General features: G+C 40.3%; 1 protein-coding gene across 9 annotated transcripts in view; it reads right to left on the reverse strand.

Annotated features, from left to right (window-relative positions):
* ACSL6 (acyl-CoA synthetase long chain family member 6) overlaps window positions 1–20,889 on the reverse strand; it is a 125,320-nt gene that overhangs the window by 6,274 nt on the left and 98,157 nt on the right. For 8 of the 9 annotated variants that reach the window (XM_043520595.1, XM_043520591.1, XM_038414023.2 and 5 more), the window contains 10 exons: window positions 16,503–16,580; window positions 13,548–13,682; window positions 12,235–12,369; window positions 9,997–10,092; window positions 8,823–8,895; window positions 6,946–7,034; window positions 4,772–4,888; window positions 3,099–3,242; window positions 1,700–1,801; window positions 636–707 (listed from right to left, as the gene is read on the reverse strand). In XM_043520595.1, coding sequence (XP_043376530.1) covers window positions 636–707; window positions 1,700–1,801; window positions 3,099–3,242; window positions 4,772–4,888; window positions 6,946–7,034; window positions 8,823–8,895; window positions 9,997–10,092; window positions 12,235–12,369; window positions 13,548–13,682; window positions 16,503–16,580 — 1,041 coding nt within the window. Of the gene's footprint in view, window positions 1–635; window positions 708–1,699; window positions 1,802–3,098; window positions 3,243–4,771; window positions 4,889–6,945; window positions 7,035–8,822; window positions 8,896–9,996; window positions 10,093–12,234; window positions 12,370–13,547; window positions 13,683–16,502; window positions 16,581–16,636; window positions 16,715–20,889 lie in introns of all 9 variants that reach the window. The other variant, XM_038414022.2, reaches the window with a different exon arrangement.

Below are 20,889 nucleotides of genomic sequence, written 5' to 3' on the forward strand. Positions count from 1 at the left end.
CAGTTTCGGAATTTTCCTGCTTGAACTTTTGTAATTCTGTTGCAGAAAATATTTAGGCAAGCGTTAGAAAAGGATTAGTGCATGCACTGAAAATAAACAGAGCAGCTGTATTTTCTAAGTCAGTTACATGAATGGTACTGTAATTACGGACCTGATCCCACTTTGCAACATTGCTTTCAATGGGAGTAGGATCAGGCTCCTAAAAATACTGTTCTTGACCTCTGGTGATTATATGAGGGATTATATAGGGCCTGCTCTTGTATTCCCTATGCACCCATAACTCCCACTGAATCTACTCTGACTCCTGCTGTGTGCAGAAAACAGGATCAGGGACTATAGTCCTTATTTAATCAAAAATGATAAAAAATAATTTGTCAGTGGCATAGTGGTGCTTTCACAAAATTCCTGCATAGAACCATCAAAATAATAATGAAGCTTTTATTACTGTGGACCTTTGTGGAAATATTCATGCATTCTTAGGGGCTAAAGAGTTTAAGAAATACCCAAATGCAAGCTATAATTACTTACGGACACAACATAATCTGACACTTAGGCTTTATATGATGCATACTAACAACTGCCTATTCATCATAAAGGGTCGAGTTTTCTGACCATAGGGAATAATGTTATCATACCTGCTCAAAAGAATGAAGTCCACCCTCCTTCCCTAGCCGCACCATATCTTCCATTATTGCTTGTGTCAGCTCCTGGGTTAGAACACATAGTTTTCCATTACCGTTCAAGAGACTCTTTACATCCAATGATATTATTCAGCAGGAAAATAAAGTTTACTGATCAAAGCACAAATACACTGTTGATTCTGGCAGTTCATACATCAATTAGCAAATGTTGCTTTAAAAAAAATTCCTTTATAAATAGAAAACGTATATAAATGCTTTATAAATAAGTAATGTGATAATATTTTTATACAGCAGAAAATGTAAGGCTAACGTTTTCAAACTTTGGTTGAGGACAGACATTTAAAGCCTTAATTCTTCAAACTCTTAAGTGCCTGAATAGTCCCATTGATTTCAGTGGTATTCATGTGCTTTTAAAGTTAAGTGTGTGTGTAAATGGATTGTGGCTTAAATCATCTATGTTTCATGATACTAGTAGGTGCTCAATACTTCTTAAAAACCATTCTGCTTATTAAGGTGCCTAAATATGAATATAAGTGCCTCACTTTAGCCACCAACGTAGAATATTCTCACTTAAAAACTTTGCATCTTGCCATTATTTATAACAACTACTATTAATTTTTAGCTGAGTTAAACATTAATAGGAAAGAAGTGTTACCTTTCATACGAGTCTAAAAAGAGATTGCATAAGTTTAATTATAGAAAAAAACTGTATGATATATATTCACAAAAACATTCGGAAGAATGGTCATAATGACACAGACAAATAATCCATCTAGTTCAGTATTCTGTCTATGACAGTAGGCCATGCTCAGTGCTTGAGGGGAAAAAAGTGGAATATGTAGGTGTAAGATCACTGAAGACCTTGTCTTCTTACATATTTGGAAAGTGCCATTAGTAGTGCTACTAAATAAGAACAATGTTAAGGAGCTTAAGGGCTTGGTTTGCCTATTCTCTTTTATGTGAGCATACCTTTATTTCAGTGCTATCGTTTCCTAGTGCTGCATCTGACAGATCACTGTTAATTAAACGTACACATATATGTATTTTTAAGGACACACCGTATTTTTACAGAGCTCTGCATATGTTCCCTCAAACCCTCTTTTCCTTGCCCAGCCTGGCATGACTTCAGAATCAGGTACAACAATTCCCACCAAGAAGGCCTGTATCAGAAAAAAATATATATCAGCTGAGGAAAGAACCATATTTAAAATATAATATTCCAGGACATAAATAATCTTAGTTTGCCGGGTTTAATCATTTCAGTGCAGCACTGTATTTGGCTAAAATTTCATGATGAAGTATTTATGATGAACATTTCTTCTCCTCAGATAAAAGAGCCCTAAAGTGACAGTTAATATATTTGCCAGAAAAATATAATACATTGGCTCAGATTCTGCAATTTGAATTCTCTGCACTGAAGCTAACAAAGTTACTTTGCTTTTACACTGGTATAAGTGAGAGCAGAACTTGGTCCATTTTATTTATTACTATTCCATTCATAAAAAGAAAAGGAGTACTTGTGGCACCTTAGAGACTAACAAATGTATTAGAGCATAAGCTTTCGTGAAGTGAGCTGTAGCTCATGAAAGCTTATGCTCTAATAAATTTGTTAGTCTCTAAGGTGCCACAAGTACTCCTTTTCTTTTTGCGAATACAGACTAACACGGCTGCTACTCTGAAACCTATTCCATTCATGAATCTCTGACCATCCGGGGAAATCATATTGATGTCAAAGAGAAATATGTATTTGGCTCAAGGGCATGATCAGTGGGTAAAGGTTAGTTGTTATGGTGTCTGAAATTGTATCTGTTGGTATGTAAAAACACTAACTGTTGCATATGTAAACTGGATGCTTACACATGCAGCTATCTCCACTGTGTGCACAAAAGCAGGTTTTTCACCCATAAAACTTTAGTGAGCAGAATTTTGTGGGCAGAATTTCAGAAGCCACTTTTGAAAACATGCCCCTAACTATTCTGTTTTAATATAGAGAATAGTTCTGCCCACCTGCGTAAGCACTTGGCAGACAGATCTCTCACATGCAGGTACTATGCAGGACTTAAATGATGAAGGGTCCTGCACTTGTGAACTAAAGTGCAGCTCTAGCATGGGCTCTGCTGTTCTCTATTTCTAAAAATTGATGCCAGTAGTCTCAGCACCCCAGCAGCCTAACCTTTGTCAAGTTATTTGTAGGCATCATGGCACAGGAGAGTTTTAAGGAGGGATTTGAAGGAAGAAAATGAGGTAGTTTTAGAGGCTAGATTGTCGCCCATTCCCCAAGCTGTGTATAGTCACTCGAGTGGTTGGGGACCTAACTAGCTTTGAGCCAATTCCAGAATTGGGGAGGAGGATGGTAAGGGATAGAAAGGTCACCTTTACTGACCCCTTGGTGCCAGGCGCAGAACCTGTCAAGCAGAGGGTTTGGCTCTAAAATTATTTTGAAATGTTACATTTTACCTGTAAGCTGTCTCCATGCACATATATCTGGGCAACAGGCTCACTGCTGATGTAGATATTCTCAATCTTTTCAGGTGCAATATATTCTCCCTGAGCAAGTTTAAATATATGCTTTTTCCGATCAATAATTTTAAGTGTCCCAGTCTGTTGGGAAAGAGAGATGATGGTTACCACAACTGTTATTTGAATATACAGGCCCAGTAAACAATGTATTTTTTGCACTTGACTCTACATTTCATTAAAAAGCGAACAATAAAACTGGGAGGAGGTGCACAATCCCCTGTCTACAAGCAAGAGTGGACCATCCAGGCAGAACAAAGATCAGAGCGAGAGTGTCTGAACCATGGAAACTGGCCCTACTATGGGTTTATTGGTGGTGAACTGCCCAGCAGAAAAGGCTGAATTTAATCAGTCTTCCAGCTCCCACTTGGAAAAGAGATTTTCAGGATCAGGAGGACATTTTTGAAAAATATAGTCTCTTAAACACAGGTTGTATTTTCAGCCCATCAGCCATGATGGAGTCTCTTTAAGGGTACATCCAAACTTCCATTATAAACTCAACCGTCATCACACAGGGAAGGAAAATGCTATTCTGGTAGAAGAACTGTTTAAAAATATCAAAAAATACTTCATGACCACATTTGTCATTTTGTCCCAGGCCGTCATGCTGCCCAGAAATTTTGCTTTTTGTGACATTTCTGCCAAATGCCCATTTATACATTGAAACCAGCAAGTTTTTGATATACATTGTCTTTCTTCTGAAAGACAGATTAAAATAAGAAATTTCATTGGGGGAAAAAAAAAGTCTTTTCTCCCCTCACTTTTCAGTCTGAAAAAGTGCTCTGTGTGCCTGCATTTGTATGTGTAAAACAGGGTCCAGAATAATGTTGTTTAAAAAACTCAAAAGATAATGAAAATGCTTTGGTATTCAGAGGTTTCCCAATTTTGTTTTGAGTTTGTCCTCCCACCTCTTGTTCTGGGTAGGATTTTTTTTCACCTGTTAATTTTTAAAAATTATTCTTTAGTGCAGATGTTGCTGTTTAGACCGAGTCTTTATCAAATACTATTAGAGTTTAAATATGAAAAAAAAATCCAGAAAGCAGTAACTTTATTTTCAAAAGTGCTGAGAACCTGCAGTTCTTGTTGAGTTGAATGGTATTTGAGAGCATTCAGTACTTCTAAAAAAAAAAAAAATCAAGCTGTTTGGTCTTTAAACAAGTGAGTTGATTTCAGCGTGCCACTGTAGAGGTGGCTCGATTTCAGAAGCAGTTGAACTGATCTCTGTCAAGCAGAGGGTAGATTGTCATCTCTACCAAAGTGTCATCTCTTCCAAAGATTAATTAAAGATGGAGTGATTAGCTTTGGATATTAAAATAGCCTCTGGGGAGAGGCAAATCTGCTTGATACCTTACATGAACTAATGAGATATCACAGAAAGTTTTCTTTATGCTTTGCTTAAAACCTGGAATGCTGAGGCCTGAAGCTGACCTGTAACTGGGACCCAGGTGCATGGACTTGACTCTGAGGACGCACCAACTCCTGGTGATTGACATAGGGTTATTCCACAAAAAACAGTCAAACACAGATTTGCTTTAAAGTACAAGAGTACTACCTTAGAATTTACATAGGAATATACAATTTACACAAGAACTGAGAATCTGATCAGTACATACCGGTAACCATTTCCCAATGTCTCCAGTATGAAGCCAGCCTTCTTTATCCAGCGCTTCAGCTGTCTTCTCGCCATCTTTTAGATAACCTTTGAAAACATTGGGTCCTTTCACACATATCTGCAAAAGAGACATGGTTGCTGACAAAGTCTCGAGCTTTTGTTATGGAATCATACCAAAATGTTAATGTGTGGATTCTTTCCCATATGAGTGCTCCAACAAAATAAAATATTTCAAATTATGCTACCACCCACCCTCTTTTTTAAAATAATGTAGGTGTAAAGCAGGAAAACAAGACTGTGCAGAACTGCAGTCTATTTGTGAATGAAATTTTCTGAACTTTTCTTGTTTGTTTTTCTCAGCCCCAAAATTGTCTTTTGACAATATTTCATGAGAACAGAAAAACTGACTGCAAATGCATGTGATATCACAATCGTCATCATATTTTTTTAAAAAGACAACAATTGTGCTGAAAAATGTGATCATTTTTACTAAAAATGAACTAGCTTTAGTGCAGATATTTTGCACTGAAAATTGGTCCATATTTTGCATTTACAGTGAAATAGGAAAACACTTAGATTTTGAACATTTTGAATGTTGTTGTGAACATTTCACTCACATCTAGTTAAAACCTAAATGCACTAGCAAGAATAAAGTGTCAAAGCTTTCAGGGTAAGCTGTGAACATAATTAAGGAGTATAGAGTACACTGTGGTGAATCATATCACTGCACGCTGTACATCCAGATGCTGGATGAAATCTTGGCCCCACTGAAGTCAATGGGAGTGTTACCATTCACTTCAGTGGGGATGGGATTTCACCCACCAAGTTTGTGAGCTAAACTGTACATATGGGGCATTGGGGACAGAACTCAGGACTTGTCCTAAAATATGAACCCTTTACCTCTGGAGCCTAAGGAGTCCTCATTAGCTGATGAGTCTTCATGAGCATTAAAAGTATTAATGAGTATATTCTTTGTGAGACTCCAGCTGCTAATTTAGGCCTCAGTCCTGCATTGGGATCCACTAGGACAACTGCATATGACTGCAAAGAGTCCTGCTACAAATCAGTGGGACTCTGCAAGGGTGCAAGGATCCATGCTACCAGATCCCCATTCTGTGGTATTAAGCACTCGCCAGTAAATTGCAGTGTGCTGGTATTTTGTTGCTGAAGGAAAACTAGAAATGCAGAACTCTGGGATAATATGAAATTACACTATTTCTCTTTAACGTAGCCTCCGTGATATTATAGGTTATGAAATGGGCTGACAACCATTGACATTAAAGGGAAAATTTAAATATAATCCTCAGCTTTGATTTTATTCTGTGAATCAATGGCCTTTCATTGAATTTGAAAATATAAATGGAAAAAAGAAAAATAGTTATGTTAAAAAGTAAATAAATTAGTTCCAGTGCAGTATAAAAATAACTAAGCTTGATCCCACAAAGTCCTGCGTGCCTATTGCAAGCTGCTGAAAGCCCTCAGTGGGACAGGATAGCAGACAGTATCTACCAGGACCAGAACCTAGGCCTTGAATCAACAAGCTATCCCTATTCAGCAAATTACATAAGCATATGCTTAACTTTAATGGGACTTAAATACATACTTAAAGTGAAGCTTGAGGTTAAATGCTTTGCTGAATTGGGACCTTAAACATGTAGAGCCAAGTCTTACAATTCTAATGCTGTTCTTACTCAGAGGAAAGTCATGTTGATTTCATTGTTTATTTCAATAAGAGTTTTCACTGTACTAGAAATGCATGAGGACTGGATGACTTATAACCCTTGTCCCTAATCTTGTGAAAGGCTCCACTTAGGTGAACCCTTATGCTAATATGGGATCCCATTGGAGTCAATGGGATTCTGTGTGAGTGTAAGGATCTGCCTGTGTAAAACCCTCAGCCCCTTCAAAAGTAATTAGCTGTAGCACTTGCTGGAGGTTCTGTAATACCCTTGTATTTGTAATTAACATTATGATGCTCTACTGCTGCCTGACCTGTTCATCTGTTCTGCTTTTTTCCTTTCATTTCTCAACTGGAGTATAGAACACATCTATGACAAGAGGCACTTAAAAAGGATTCTCAATACAAGTAGTAACAAATGGCTCACAGATTTTTTATGACAACCTGCCTCAAAGAGTTAACTACCGACGAGCTGTATATAATGTTTGAGATGATACCTCTCCTTCTCCTTTCAAAGCAAAATAATTCATCTCTTCCACATCCATCAGTTTGATTAAATTGCAGGGCAAAGGAGCTCCTACGTGACCTGCAAATTAAAGTTATTTGTCATTTCTTTCTATAAATAGTGCTCATTAGATTATTATTAGCACATCACCCATTTGTAGCTGAACTTCCTGAAGTTCAGTGTTCTTGAAGTGTATTTGTCTGTGTGCAGAATCCTTTAACCTGTCTGGATAGGATTCCTATTTTTCAGTGTAACAATACTGGACCCTTTTGCCTTACTATCTTCCTCTGACCAACAGGAAATTAAATCAAACCCCTCTTTTAAAGACTTAACTCAGAGTAACTTGTTAATAACAGAGCCCAAAGTTCTGTTTTGTGCATCATCTAGAAAAGTCAAAGGCTTTGAGTTACAATGGCTTTAAATTCAAACTTTTTCCAATTTCTCCAAAGTAAACTATAACTGCTTAAACTACTCTAAATTATGCTAACTGTCAATGACCCAAATGAAATATTCTGGTAGACAAAGATCACAGGAGCACAAAGGTGTTCAGACCCACCCCGAGGAATGGTCACTCTGAAGGGCAAGGTACAGTGGTTCTCTGCCACCCAGCATTTTGTCCACAATAGGGGACTCCTTCACAGATCTGCCCAGGTTTAAGTCTGCTTAGGACCAGCAGATTTAACAATGTGAGGATCCAGTCCTTAATATATATTTGTGAATGTGTGTTCAGTAATTATGTGCTGGGTAGGGCACCAAAATGAAGACAGTGTGAGACAAACATAGTGAAAGTATAACTGGAAAAATTTATTATGTCAGTACATCTCATAACAGGTAATTGGCCTTTTCTGCTGTGTAGAAAAACAAGCTAATATACAGCAATCTGTACTGGAATTCTTATTCTGTGCTCTACTCCAATCATAGAAAATTAGTGTTGAAAAGGGAGGTTTTTAGATTATTAATGAGACTAATAAATTATGTCCAATTGTTGTGCAGGTATTCATTTGAATGAATTTGATCATACCTGTTCCAAAGCCATTCTATAAATATTAATAATTAATACTGCATTACTCTTATTATTTAAGATTTGCTGAACACTGACAACATGCTGGGTGCTGACTGAAGTTTTCATCTGATTATATTAACCATCATAAGATCCCAAAGGTTTGAAAGTGTAATAGCCTAGAATCCTTAAACCAGACTAACCGTAAACCTCTAAGCATTCTCTTTTTTTCCCCATTATCTTGCATTGGATCTGTGCTCAAAGCCTGATTTTGGTCACAAATGAATATGAATTCGTTAGCCTAATCTTTGTTCCAGTGTAACATCTGACAAACACAATTCAATAGCACTAGTAGTCTCTGCCCAAGGCAGGCGCAAAGTGGAAAGGATGGGATTTTTGCAGATCAAGACCAAGGCATAGTTTTAGATCTCTCTAGGAAAACTTGCATAGCATCTGATCAAATTCTACCTTTCTTTGGCTAGTGCTATTAATACCTCACTTTCATAAATACTGAATTCACCCAAATTATTCAGCGCAATGATAAAGTGTTGAATAGTATCCTGTAGGTAGTACAGCCCCCTAAAAGTGTTCCAAATACACTAACACAGGGGTTTTCAAACTGGGGTTCGGGACCCCTCAGAGGGTTGCAAGGTTATTACATGGGGGGTCACAAGCTGTCAGCCCCCACCCCAAACCCCGCTTTGCCTCCAGCATTTATAATGGTGTTAAATATATAAAAAAGTGTTTTTAATTTATAAGGGGGGGTCACACTCAGAGGCTTGCTATGTGTGAGGGGTCATCTGTACAAAAGTCTGAGAACCCCTGCACTAACAGTTTTGTCCTTTCTTTGGAGAGATTTTCATTTTTACCTGAAGTCCAGTCACCTGGAGTGGTAAAGGTACATCCTGCTGTGCACTCTGTTTGACCGTAACCTTCATAAACCTGACAAAGAGATATATAACTTTGAGTCTGATGACAGATTAATACTTACATATGATTTGAACATTGTTCAGTTTCCTTCTTGTTGCACAATGCTGTGAATTTAAACCACAATGCAGTATGTTGATTAGAGAGACAAGCTGGGTGAGGTAATATTTAGATATTACCTCCTCTCCTACCTTGTCACTCTAATATCCTGGGAGCGACATGGCTACAACTACACTATATACAGTGTACTGACTGACAAGGAAAGTTGCTCTGGTCTTCAGTGTATGGGAAACATTGTTAGAAATTATTCTGAATGAACATCACTGTAAGAATCTGAAAACAGTGGGAAGAGAGGACAGTTGTACTGATAGCAGTTGCTTGAATAAAGTAGTATGTACCTCTGTGAGAGAAACCAGATTGCACTAATATGAAATACATTTTTGAAGACGGTCTTTTTGGAAACTTTTTTCTGGCAAGCTTCAGGCATCTGAGAAGGGTGGGGCTTGTTTGCCACTTACTTCTAAAGGCCACTAGCTTTGCCAACCACCTGAGCAGAATTCTAGTAGCATGCAAGCTATGTGTCCTCAGACTCCCTGGATTCTGCAGTAAGTGGTTTGGCCCACACCTTCTTCCCAGGACCCTAGACAGGTCCCTTCAGTATGTGTCTGGTTTTCAGTGCCCTAGGAAATAAGCATCTCCAACGTATTATGCTAGTTCTTAATCAGTGTGACTTTTGAAAATTGACAAGTTGCACCATCTTATTGCCACTGATCTCCCCCTCCCCCCCCAGATATGGGTGCAAACCCTAGATCCAAATATTCCTGAATTTGCATCCAGATCCAGATCTGAACTTTGTCATTGGCTGTCTCTCTCTATAAAGAACTGAAAGTCCTGGATCAAAACTCCTCTCAACTTTGGGAGAGTTTGGAGCTGTGTCTGACCTATGTGGTTGGAGCCCACTCTTACTATTTATATCTTTGACCATCAGAAATAAACAATTTCTATTGTTGTTTGTGTTGGTAAATGTTATTTTAAATATACGTTTCCCTTGATTTCTTAACAACTAGAAGAGCTAGTACAACAGTGCGTCGGAATAACTGTATAGGTGAAGTGTACCTGACATCCAAGTGCTGCCCGAAGGAACCCCAGGACAGCTGGAGAAGCAGGGGCAGCTCCCGTTATAATCATCCTAACACACCCACCAATGCTTGCCTGTTAGATAATAAGAGAAAATAAAACTCTTAGCCTCCCATATGAGCATACACCTTCAGTCAAATCTTGAAAGATAAAGCACTAACTGCATATAACTGAAGTACCCCAAAAGAAACAACCCTTCCGACACAGAAAATTATAATCACCACCATAGTGCCTCGGAGCCACGTCATGCACCAGGAACCCATTGTTCTAAACATCGTACACACAGAACAAAAAGTCCATGTGCTTTGGCTCGTCGCTGTTCATATAAAGAATGGGGATTCCATAGTTTTCCTTAAGATTATTACAAACAGTCTTAGATTCCAGTCCTGCAATTGACTCTGCAAGGGCAGACCTTTATGCCTAAATAGAGCCCCTTTGAAGTCAACATTGCCTGGCACAGAATCAAGAGTGTGCCTGCATAGAATCATAGAAATGTAGGGCTGGAAGGGACCTCAATAAGTCATCTAGTCCATCCTTCTGTGCTGAGGCAGGCATGAATCCATCTGGCTCTATATGACTTCACGGTTAGGACCAAAAAAAACCAAAACACCCCACCCTAATGTACTGCCTCCATTCTTTTCTTGCTTGAAAATTTTCATCCCATTGTTTTGGTAGTACCTCCCTGAACAACCCCAAACAATTCTGCCCGCTTTTTAATGTTGATGTCCTTCAAGTATGTGTAGTGTAGATGATATCAACCCCTTTGTCACCTTTCAGCTATGCTGTAAGTCAAAAAAAGGAAGACAAAGAATTTCTTGTAATTTTTAGACTTTGAGATTAGAAGATCACGGTCACAAATCCCGAATCAATGCAGAGCATGATTTGCCTTACATCTGTGAAGGACAAATGCTTCATCTGCATCATTTGAACTCTTATCTTTGCAGAGTATGGGTGAGCAGTTCACAAATGAAAGGAGTGATCCGTTTCACTGGCTAAACATAAAGTGACATGTCATGGGATAAGTCATCCAATTAAGAAAATTAATTAAACCAGAGCTTGCCGGAGTGATACAGCATATCAGTGACTTAGCTGACCTAGGAATGCTTTACTGTGGGACCCTGTGGCAAATAGCAGGACTGTTCAGATTGCATCCAACAGGCCCTCAGATATTCTGTTTTCCTTTCCCTCTTGTTCAATTGCATGATAAATGCACAGGCTTTCCTTTATGGCCTTGTATGCTTTTTCTTAGGGGAAAAATGGTTTGGGATATGTACTGACTAAGGCCCTAATCCAAAAGCTACTGAAATCAATGGGAACCTTTCAGTGGACTTTGGAACAGGCCTAATTGTCTTCAGCAAAAATACTTCCCCCCCCCTTCTCTTTTTATCTTCCCCTCCACCTTTCTTTTATTTCAGCTTGGCTAGTGAGGAGCCAGAGGAATATTGCCATAAATATATATAGTACTTGCTGCTGGGGGTCAGTGGAAAAAACACAATGCTATCTGATTAATAGACCGAATTCACAGGAGCAAGACCCTGTAAACCTGAGAGAGACTGCATGATTAAGGAGGCAGGAAGCCCCAAAGAAAATAAGTTTGTTAACCTCATTTTTATGTGAGTTTAGCTACTATTTTTGTGCCATTCCTTCTTTCATGCTCAGTATTTTATTCATTGTTTTATAGTGGCCCACCTAGGACATTTAGATATATGAAGTATGTACTGAATTTAAATATAAAGCTAAAATTTTGGGTGAAATTCTCTGCTGGCTTAATTTCTGTGGAGCAGAGGCCCTTATGCCTGATACCTAAAAATACATAAAAATGTGCTCATATTCCTGAGATTTTACATGAAAAAGCAAAGTGTTCTGCTTCCTCTTCACCATCATGGATTTCATGTTATGCACCCCTTAAGTCCATAAAACAGCACTTAAGTAATACTTCAGTGATGCCTATACCTTGTGCTAACCCTCAGCACAGGGATGGATTGCACCCAAGTACCCAAAGTGAATAGCAAAAATAAGCAGATTAAACAAATGCCTCTATTAAAAGAGAAATAAAAATGGTGCTCTCTCCTCTCTAGGTTCCTTTTTTCAATTACACTGTTTCTAAATCAGCCAAGCTGACTTCACTGATTTTAAACTACTAACAGAAAACTGCAATTTTTCATTCCATCTATTTCTTGCGCAACAGCTATACAGTCACTTTTCCGAAGTTCTTACCTGGATTTTATTAAAAAATAGTTTATCCCATAAACTGTCATTTCTAATGATTCCACTTTGAACTTCAGCGTTTTTACGTTCTGCAGCAAATTCAAGAAGCCAACGTTTCAATGGAGTATCTGCTTGGCTAAAGATCTAAGAGAATGCAGGATGGCATGAAAGATTACACAGCTAAGAAAGAAAACAGGGTGTATTAATATCCTTATGATAACAGTCACAGAATCAGATTTACCACTGGGCAAAGCAGACACCATTCTGCTGATGTCAATGAAGTTACTATTATGCCAGCAGTATAATTAAGACTACTACACTGAAGTTGTAGGTGTACAAATTATGTTTTGTTGCAATCTATTCTGAAATATACTTACTTTTCCCTTAGACAAAAGAGGGGAGAAATCAAGAGAATAGAGGCGTTGACTACATTTATATGATCAGTGTTTCTTTATGATTTCTATTATATGCACCATTAGGTGACACTATGATAAAGTTCTAGAGTTGAGCAACTTGAATGAGAATATTTGGCAGCTAGCACAAATATTGTTATTTGTTGAGGTGATGATGGCCATCTTTATGTTTTATCAGAGAGCAACCCAAATCGGATCTCTGTATCAGTACCTCCTCGTATCCATCTCGATAATGAGGAACCAGAACTGCAGATCCAAACAGACCTGAACTTGCAGAAAGTTTAAATCAGTAGTTTGTGCCTTTAGATCCGTCTCTTACTTTTAGGATAAAAACTCAACACATATTGAACATGGCTACAAAATATGCTATCCTCTTAAATACCTTGCATGGAGTTCTCACATGACCATCTCTTAGTATGAAGGATTTTTAGCCACAAAGCCAGCCTTGAGCTTGCATTATTTAAGCCCTTTTAAGACTGCTCATTACATCTCTCCTGTCACTGCCAGCAGCGAGTGAGGACCAAGCTCCAGCACAGGCTCAAAGGTAGAGAAAGCATTAGCACATCCATGTTTGATTCGTGCTTCTCTGGGGCTCAGATCCTGTACCAGTGAAATCACTGGGAATGTCACCATTTACTGTAGTGGGAACAGGAACAGGACTTACATGCACAGAATTTCACTTTAAAACACAATGGGCCAGGTCCTCAACTGATATAAGCTGACATAACTCCATTGACTTCAGAAAGGCTATGAAGATTTACACCAGCTAAGGATCTGGTCTAATGTATTTGTAGTGAGGCCAAAAGTGTACGAGAGTTAGGGGAAAAGGCCAATCCTAAGGGAAGTCTCTCAGTTAACTACTAGACAATTATTGACTTTATTACTACAAACAGAATAAATGAAACTTACCTTATCATACAATCTATTTAATAATCGAGGTACAACAGGGAAAATGGTTGGACGCAATGCTTTCATATCATCCGATAAGAGACGGATATCTCCTTGAAAGAATCCAATTCGCCCCCCATGGCAATATACGATAGACTGTGATGGGCGGGGGATAGAAATGGAATACTTATTTCCTTGCATTTAATCACTGTGGCAAAGCACCCCCATCCCTGTTTTAAAGTCGCATTTCTGAAATTTTATTTTATTTAATTTATTTTAAATTTTAGTTAAATGGTTTTTTTAAAAAACAACTGAACCACATAGTAAATTGGGTAGAAACACACTGATTTTGTATGAACCTTGATCACAGATCCTTTACTTAGCATTCATGTTTAGAAAACAAAATTTAGAACAATTTGTGGGACAAAAAGGAATCAAAGCTGAAAGGTGCGATTTTCAAAAGCACTTGAGTAACCTAGGAACCCAAAGTCCCACTGAACTCAATGGGGCTTGAGCTTTTAAGCCACTTTTGAAATTCCCACCCTAAGTTCCTAATTTCTGCTTTTTTATTTTTACCATATGACTCATTTTGCAACTTTTCTGACTCCACAATTAAATCTGTTTACTAGGTTGTCATGTAATCAGATTGCACAGTTCTCTTACATGGTCACTCCAGGACCACTGCATCAGACTGGGGACAGACTGTCTTTCAGTGGAGCACACTTCACAGACAGCTCTTTGTATGGCTGTGGGGTTCTACTGGATTCTGGCAAGACTGAAGTGAATGTTAGGTTGACCAGCCTGTGATTCCATGTTCTGTTGGACACTATTTTCTTTAGACTCACCTTTGATTCTGGGGACTAGGAAAACATTTAATCTTTCACGTATAATTCCTCATGAAATCTCTATACTAGCCCTTTTGTGGTTAACAGAGGTCCCTTCATGTCTTTTTATGTCTTTGGAGACTATCTTCATGCAGCTGTTAGAATATCCTATAACCCAACATGCATTTCCTTTGAGGAGAGGATGTACCTGTTGTTAACCCAATGACAAATGGGAGATCCAAGTGTGATTCCCAGCACATGAACATGCATTCCATTGTTGCAGAGGCTGAGAGCACTGTGAAGGCATCTACTCAGCCCTTGGACGCAAGCATTAAGTCAGTTCTGAGTCTGCTGGCCTACAAAAGATTCCTTGTCTGGGTGCAATGTGGAGCCATGAGGGCCTCAGGGGGGAAAAAGGGAGTTTCAGGTAGTGAGAAAAGAGGTAAAAATAATCAGAGCTCTCAGTCTGTGTCACATACCATTTACACAGTTATTTGCACACTCTTATTTTGGTGAAAAGAAGCATTCCTTTGTAAAAAACCTTGGAGCATATTTAAAATGAAATTACTGACTAGCAATAAAGGATATTCTGAGTCAAGTGTGGAGAGTTAATTCTTAACTCCCCCTGTACATTTTAGGCATTGCAAAAAATGCAGTATCTAATATCAGAACCCTGCAATATTTAGGTATCAGTTTTATTTTTATTTATCTCTGAAATTTCTGGATTTTTGTTGACATGCAGGGGAAATTTTCAGGACACAAAGGACAGTAAGGAATAGGCACTCAGCTCCCATTGGAAGTCATTGGGAGTTGACCACCTAAACTCTCTTATGTGCCTGTGAAAATCCTCCCCATCTTAAATCTTACATTTCCGAAGCCATGAGGGAGTAGCCATATAACTCCTACTGAGTTAATGGGATTTATGCAGCTATACCACATTTAAGAGTTGTGCATAAGCTCGTCTCTCATCAAGAGAAGTTGGTTCAATCAAAGGTATTACCTCACCCACCTTCTCTCTCTAATATCCTGAGACCAGCATGGCTATAACAACATGGTTAATACTTACTCTCCAGGTACTGACTATAAAACCGTAGGAATTTAATCAATAGAAGCTTGTGGGTTTAGGAAATATCACCCTGTCATATCCACATACTGTACTTCACATGCACAGCAGGTTCCTGGCTAAATAATTAAAGATCCATATGGAAAAAATAGTCACTGTATATGCACAGAGAGCACTTTAAAAAAGTAAGTAGTCGAGATACGGAGGTTTAAAGAGTAATCCCAGGAGCCTGCAGGTTTCTTAACATGGTGAGAAGTAATTTAAGTCTGGTCTAGCTGTTATTAGAGTTAGGCCCAGAGCAGAACTCCAAATCTAAAACTCCCACCCAAAAAAACAAAACCAAAAAAACCAAACATTTTTTGGGAAAGCTTGGGTTCAGATTCTGATCCAAAAAACATGGCATCAGTCCAAATCTGACCACAGAATCTGAGCCCCCACTACATTTTGGGAAATTTGAGTCAGAACTGAATCCAGATCCAGTCTTCACAGTTCTGGCCAATCTCTAGTTCATGGATTTTCAGACCGGCAGCTATCATCTGCCTTATTTGGAAAGAAAATGAAGTCACTTATATGGGCTGGCATGAGTCAGTACTTCTATTTGTCATTATTTCCAAGAGACGATGGCTTCCACTTATTGTGTATTATACACTGATCTGCCAGGAAGACTGAATGTGTCACCACTGTGGGGTTTTTTCCTGCTTTTCAGTTTCTGCAAATCTGATTTATTGACACCATAAAAAGAGCGGAGTTGATAAAGAATACATGCAATATTATTTTAACAACCATGATTGCTGGTTCTATAATACTTTGAAAAGCTGCCCTCCCAAAATAATAGATATCTTTTGCCTTCAAAAGATAATTATTTCTGCACGTGCCATTTTCTAATCTCAATTACACTCCAGAGACTCTACTAGAGTTGCCCCAGATTTACCTGTGCAAATGAGATCAGAATCTGCACCCATGACACTTTTGGAGTACAATCTGTTTGAGCTCTCCAGTATATTGTGGAGTATTTTGCCATGTTTACAATTTTATTTCGTTATTTTTTAGTGTGGAAACAGAGGACTTCCAATGACACCATGACCTTACCTGTACCACTTGCTCAAATATGTGTGCTAAAGGCAAATAGGAAATGTATACATCCTCACAAGTAGGAGTCCACTGACTCTGGAAGAAAACACAAGGAGCCCACAAGGCCTAGTCAGTTCAGACAGGTTTCTTACCTGTATAACTCTTTCAAACATGTGAGCCAGAGGCAGGAAAGAGATGAGCACATCGTCCTGTCTTGGAAAGATCACTTTCTGCAGGTGAAGGGCATGGGAGACAGAAAGGAAAGAAACACTGACAGAAAGACAACAAGAGAGTCATAAAATAATAAAAAGAAAAATGGCACCAGAGGAGCAAAAGGGTAAAGATTATCGAGAGAGAGAGAGAGCGAGCAGCATACGAAGTGAAGCGTTAGGCCACAACATCAATGAAGCTAAGTTAACAGGAGTAGTGAAGAACACAAGGATGTACATGGAGAGCAATAGAGAACTCTCCCCACTGCAAGAGTGTATTTATCAAGCTCATACTGCAAACATGTGCTGACACCGAGGAACAAATTTTCCTACATAGGCTTTTAAAGTGAGGTGATCAAATAAAGATTTGCACACTCAAATTGGCATTTGCCTCAAAATGGGTGTCTGGCATTTCAAGTGCCCAGATTCAGAATTTAACTATTACGGCACAGTGCTCAGCTACACGGAGTACACATTCACACTTCCCCTAAGGCTCAGTGCAGCTGAGGTAGGGAAGAGCTCTGCCAGTACTGGGACTGCCAGGGGCCAAAATGGCCCCCAAGATAAGTTTGAATGGTGTCCCAGGGCAGCTTTGCTGGAACAATCTGTTCTATCTCTAACTTTCTTTTGCTCCTGGAATACCTCTTTCTTCATCCATCCGACCCTGACATGCCCCTGAACCAAGGGTTAGCAGGGGGATTGCATAAAGATGGCCACCCCAGCTTTATACTAGGCCAGCATTCCTCCATCTTGGTGTGATCTTCAAGATGTCCCATTAGGGTAGCTTTAAAGTTGTTTTGTGCCACTCTGCCAGAGTGGAGTGAGCTTAACACAGCTGACAGTCTGGCTCCTAGCCATGATGTCTAGGTTTGAAGATTTGGACTTATTAAGCAGAAAATTTGTATCAAAAGTTTAATCCTGTACAGAGATGGGTTCTCTCCTCCTAATTACAACCCTGATTCTGCAACTGGATTCGAACAGACAGACCCTTTAGCCCATGTGCATCCCCCCTGAAGTCAGTGGTGCTCTGAAGAGGCACAAGGGCCACCTGTGCAGATCCAAGTGCAGATTCAGGCTGTTAGCTTGAAAGATGCCAGATTTTTTGCGGAGGTTAATTGTTGATTTTAGTCAGAATAATATGTTGGATTATTGAGCTGCAAAAATTAATTCTTTTTGGTTAGTATTTCTTACAGTTTTAAGCATCTATGTTATCGGTGCCCCAAAGACAGATGTGGGGGAAGAAAGAGGCTGAATAAATTATAAAAAGAAAAAAAACTGTTTGGTTTGCTAAGATTTCGTATTGTGTCTTATTGGGCTGGAATTTAACAAAGGCCCTTAGCCTCACATATTCCATACAACAGAAGAAAAGCTAAAAAACAAAAATGAAACTTCTCTACATAAAACAGTTCCCTAAGGTGTAGGGATAGCCATATTATAGCGATTACAGAAACTGATGGCTTGATTATCCATTAGGTTGCCCCTTGTACACAGGGCAAAGGGGGTTTAAAACCTTGCTCAATCACAATGGTATAATTTCACATCCACTTTGCACTCCCATTACTCAGCTGTATCCGTCAACCCAAGGTGCAAAATAATGGCGTGTAACAGAAGCGCCTTAGTTGCTTTCCCATGGAAAGAAATATTGAGATTGACTCTCTTTGGGGCAGGTTTTCCAGTCACCGCCTGAGGTCAGGTGTGATAAGAATTTAGTGTTTTCAGTGTCTTTTTTCACCTGTTCTTTTATATGGCAGCCTGAATATTCTCTTGTGTACAGGAGACTAAGGTACTGATATCTGCTAGTCTACCTGCAAGTGTCTCTTCAAACTGGTCTCCTTATCCATAAGTACAGCTGCCAAAAACCAGTCTTATCACTGAAGAAAAAAGTCATATTTTTCCAGTTTTGCTAAAAAGGAAATATTTTGTGCCTTTGATGCAATATTTTTCTATATTTTTCAAAAAATGAAAATCTTTGTTTTTTCTCCCCAAAACCAACAATGACAGTATTTTATTTTATATTTGGCAAATATGGTCAGGCTTGTTCCAGGGTAAACACTTGGCTGCTGTGAAAGTGCCCTTGGCATTTGACAAACATTTTTTAGAAAAAATTAAGAAAGTCAGTTCATTTTTAAAACGCAGCCAATGGGAGCTGCGGGGGGCGGTCACCGCAAAGGCAGCACTCACCACACAGGGCCGCCTGGCCGCGCCTAACCGCAGGAGCCAAGGAACATGTCACCACTTCCATGGAGCCCCCAAAACTAACCACTGCCTGAAACCTGCACCCTTCCTGCATTCCAAGCCCCTGCTCCAGCCTGGAGCTCCCTCCCACATGCTGAACCCCTCAGCTCAACCCCCAGCCCAGAGCCCCCTCCTGCACCCCAAACCCCTCATCCCTGGCCCCACCCCAGAGCCCGCACCCAATCCCCTGCCCCAGCCTGCACCCCTAAACTCCCTCCTGCACACACTCTCCCTCCCGGAGCCTGCACACCGCATCCCCTCCCACACTCCTGCCCCAGCCCTAAGCCCCCCTCCCATACCCAAACTCCCTCCTGGAGCCACACCCCCTCCCACACAACTGCCCCAGCTCTGAGCACCCTCCCATGCCCAAACTCCCTCCAGGAGCCCACACCCCCTCCCGCACCTTGAACTCCTGGTTTCTGGCCCCACCGCAGAACCTGCACCCCCAGCCCAGAGCCAGTACCCCCTTCCACACCCCAACCTCCTACCTCAGTCTCATTGTCTACAGCCAAGTGCTACGATATAACCGCATTTGCTCCAACCCCTCAGACAGAGACAAACACCTACAAGATCTCTATCATGCATTCCTACAACTACAATACCCACCTGCTGAAGTGAAGAAACAGACTGACAGAGCCAGAAGAGTACCCAGAAGTCACCTACTACAGGACAGGCCCAACAAAGAAAAGAACAGAACGCCACTAGCCATCACCTTCAGCCCCCAACTAAAACCTCTCCAACGCATCATCAAGGATCTACAACCTATCCTGAAGGACGACCCATCACTCTCACAGATCTTGGGAGACAGACCAGTCCTTGCTTACAGACAGCCCCCCAATCTGAAGCAAATACTCACCAGCAACCACACACCACACAACAGAACCACTAACCCAGGAACCTATCCTTGCAACAAAGCCCGTTGCCAACTCTGTCCACATATCTATTCAGGGGATACCATCATAGGGCCTAATCACATCAGCCACACTATCAGAGGCTCGTTCACCTGCGCATCTACCAATGTGATATATGCCATCATGTGCCAGCAATGCCCCTCTGCCATGTACATTGGCCAAACTGGACACTCTCTACGTAAAAGAATGAATGGACACAAATCAGACGTCAAGAATTATAACATTTAAAAACCAGTTGGAGAACACTTCAATCTCTCTGGTCACTCGATCACAGACCTAAGAGTGGCTATCCTTCAACAAAAAAGCTTCAAAAACAGACTCCAACGAGAGACTGCTGAATTGGGATTAATTTGCAAACTGGATACAATTAACTTAGGCTTGAATAGAGACTGGGAATGGATGAGTCATTACACAAAGTAAAACTATTTCCCCATGGTATTTCTCCCTCCCACCCCACCCCCCACTGTTCCTCTGATATTCTTGTTAACTGCTGGAATTAGCCTACCTTGCTTGTCACATGAAAGGTTTTCCTCCTTTCCCCCCCCCCCCCGCCCCGCTGCTGGTGATGGCTTATCTTAAGTGATCACTCTCCTTACAGTGTGTATGATAAACCCATTGTTTCATGTTCTCTGTGTGTGTGTATATAAATCTCTCCTCTGTTTTTTCCACCAAATGCATCCGATGAAGTGAGCTGTAGCTCACGAAAGCTTATGCTCTAATAAATTTGTTAGTCTCTAAGGTGCCACAAGTACTCCTTTTCTTTTTGCGAATACAGACTAACACAGCTGCTACTCTAATACCTCAGTCTGGAGCCCCTTCCCACACTTCAAACTCCTCGGCTCCACCCCCCCAGCCCAGAGCCCCCTCCTGCACCCTGAACCCCTCCTCCCCAGCCACACTCCAGAGCCCACACCCAAACCCCTGCCCCAGCCCGGAGCCCCCTCCCATACCCTGAACCCCTCATTTCTAGCCCCACCCCAGAGTCCGCAGCCCCAGCCGGAGCCCTCACCCTCTCCTGCACTCCAACGCCCTGCCCCAGCCTGGTAAAAA

Source organism: Dermochelys coriacea, chromosome 8 (genome assembly GCF_009764565.3).
Source record: "Dermochelys coriacea isolate rDerCor1 chromosome 8, rDerCor1.pri.v4, whole genome shotgun sequence".
NCBI classification, from domain to species: domain Eukaryota; kingdom Metazoa; phylum Chordata; order Testudines; family Dermochelyidae; genus Dermochelys; species Dermochelys coriacea.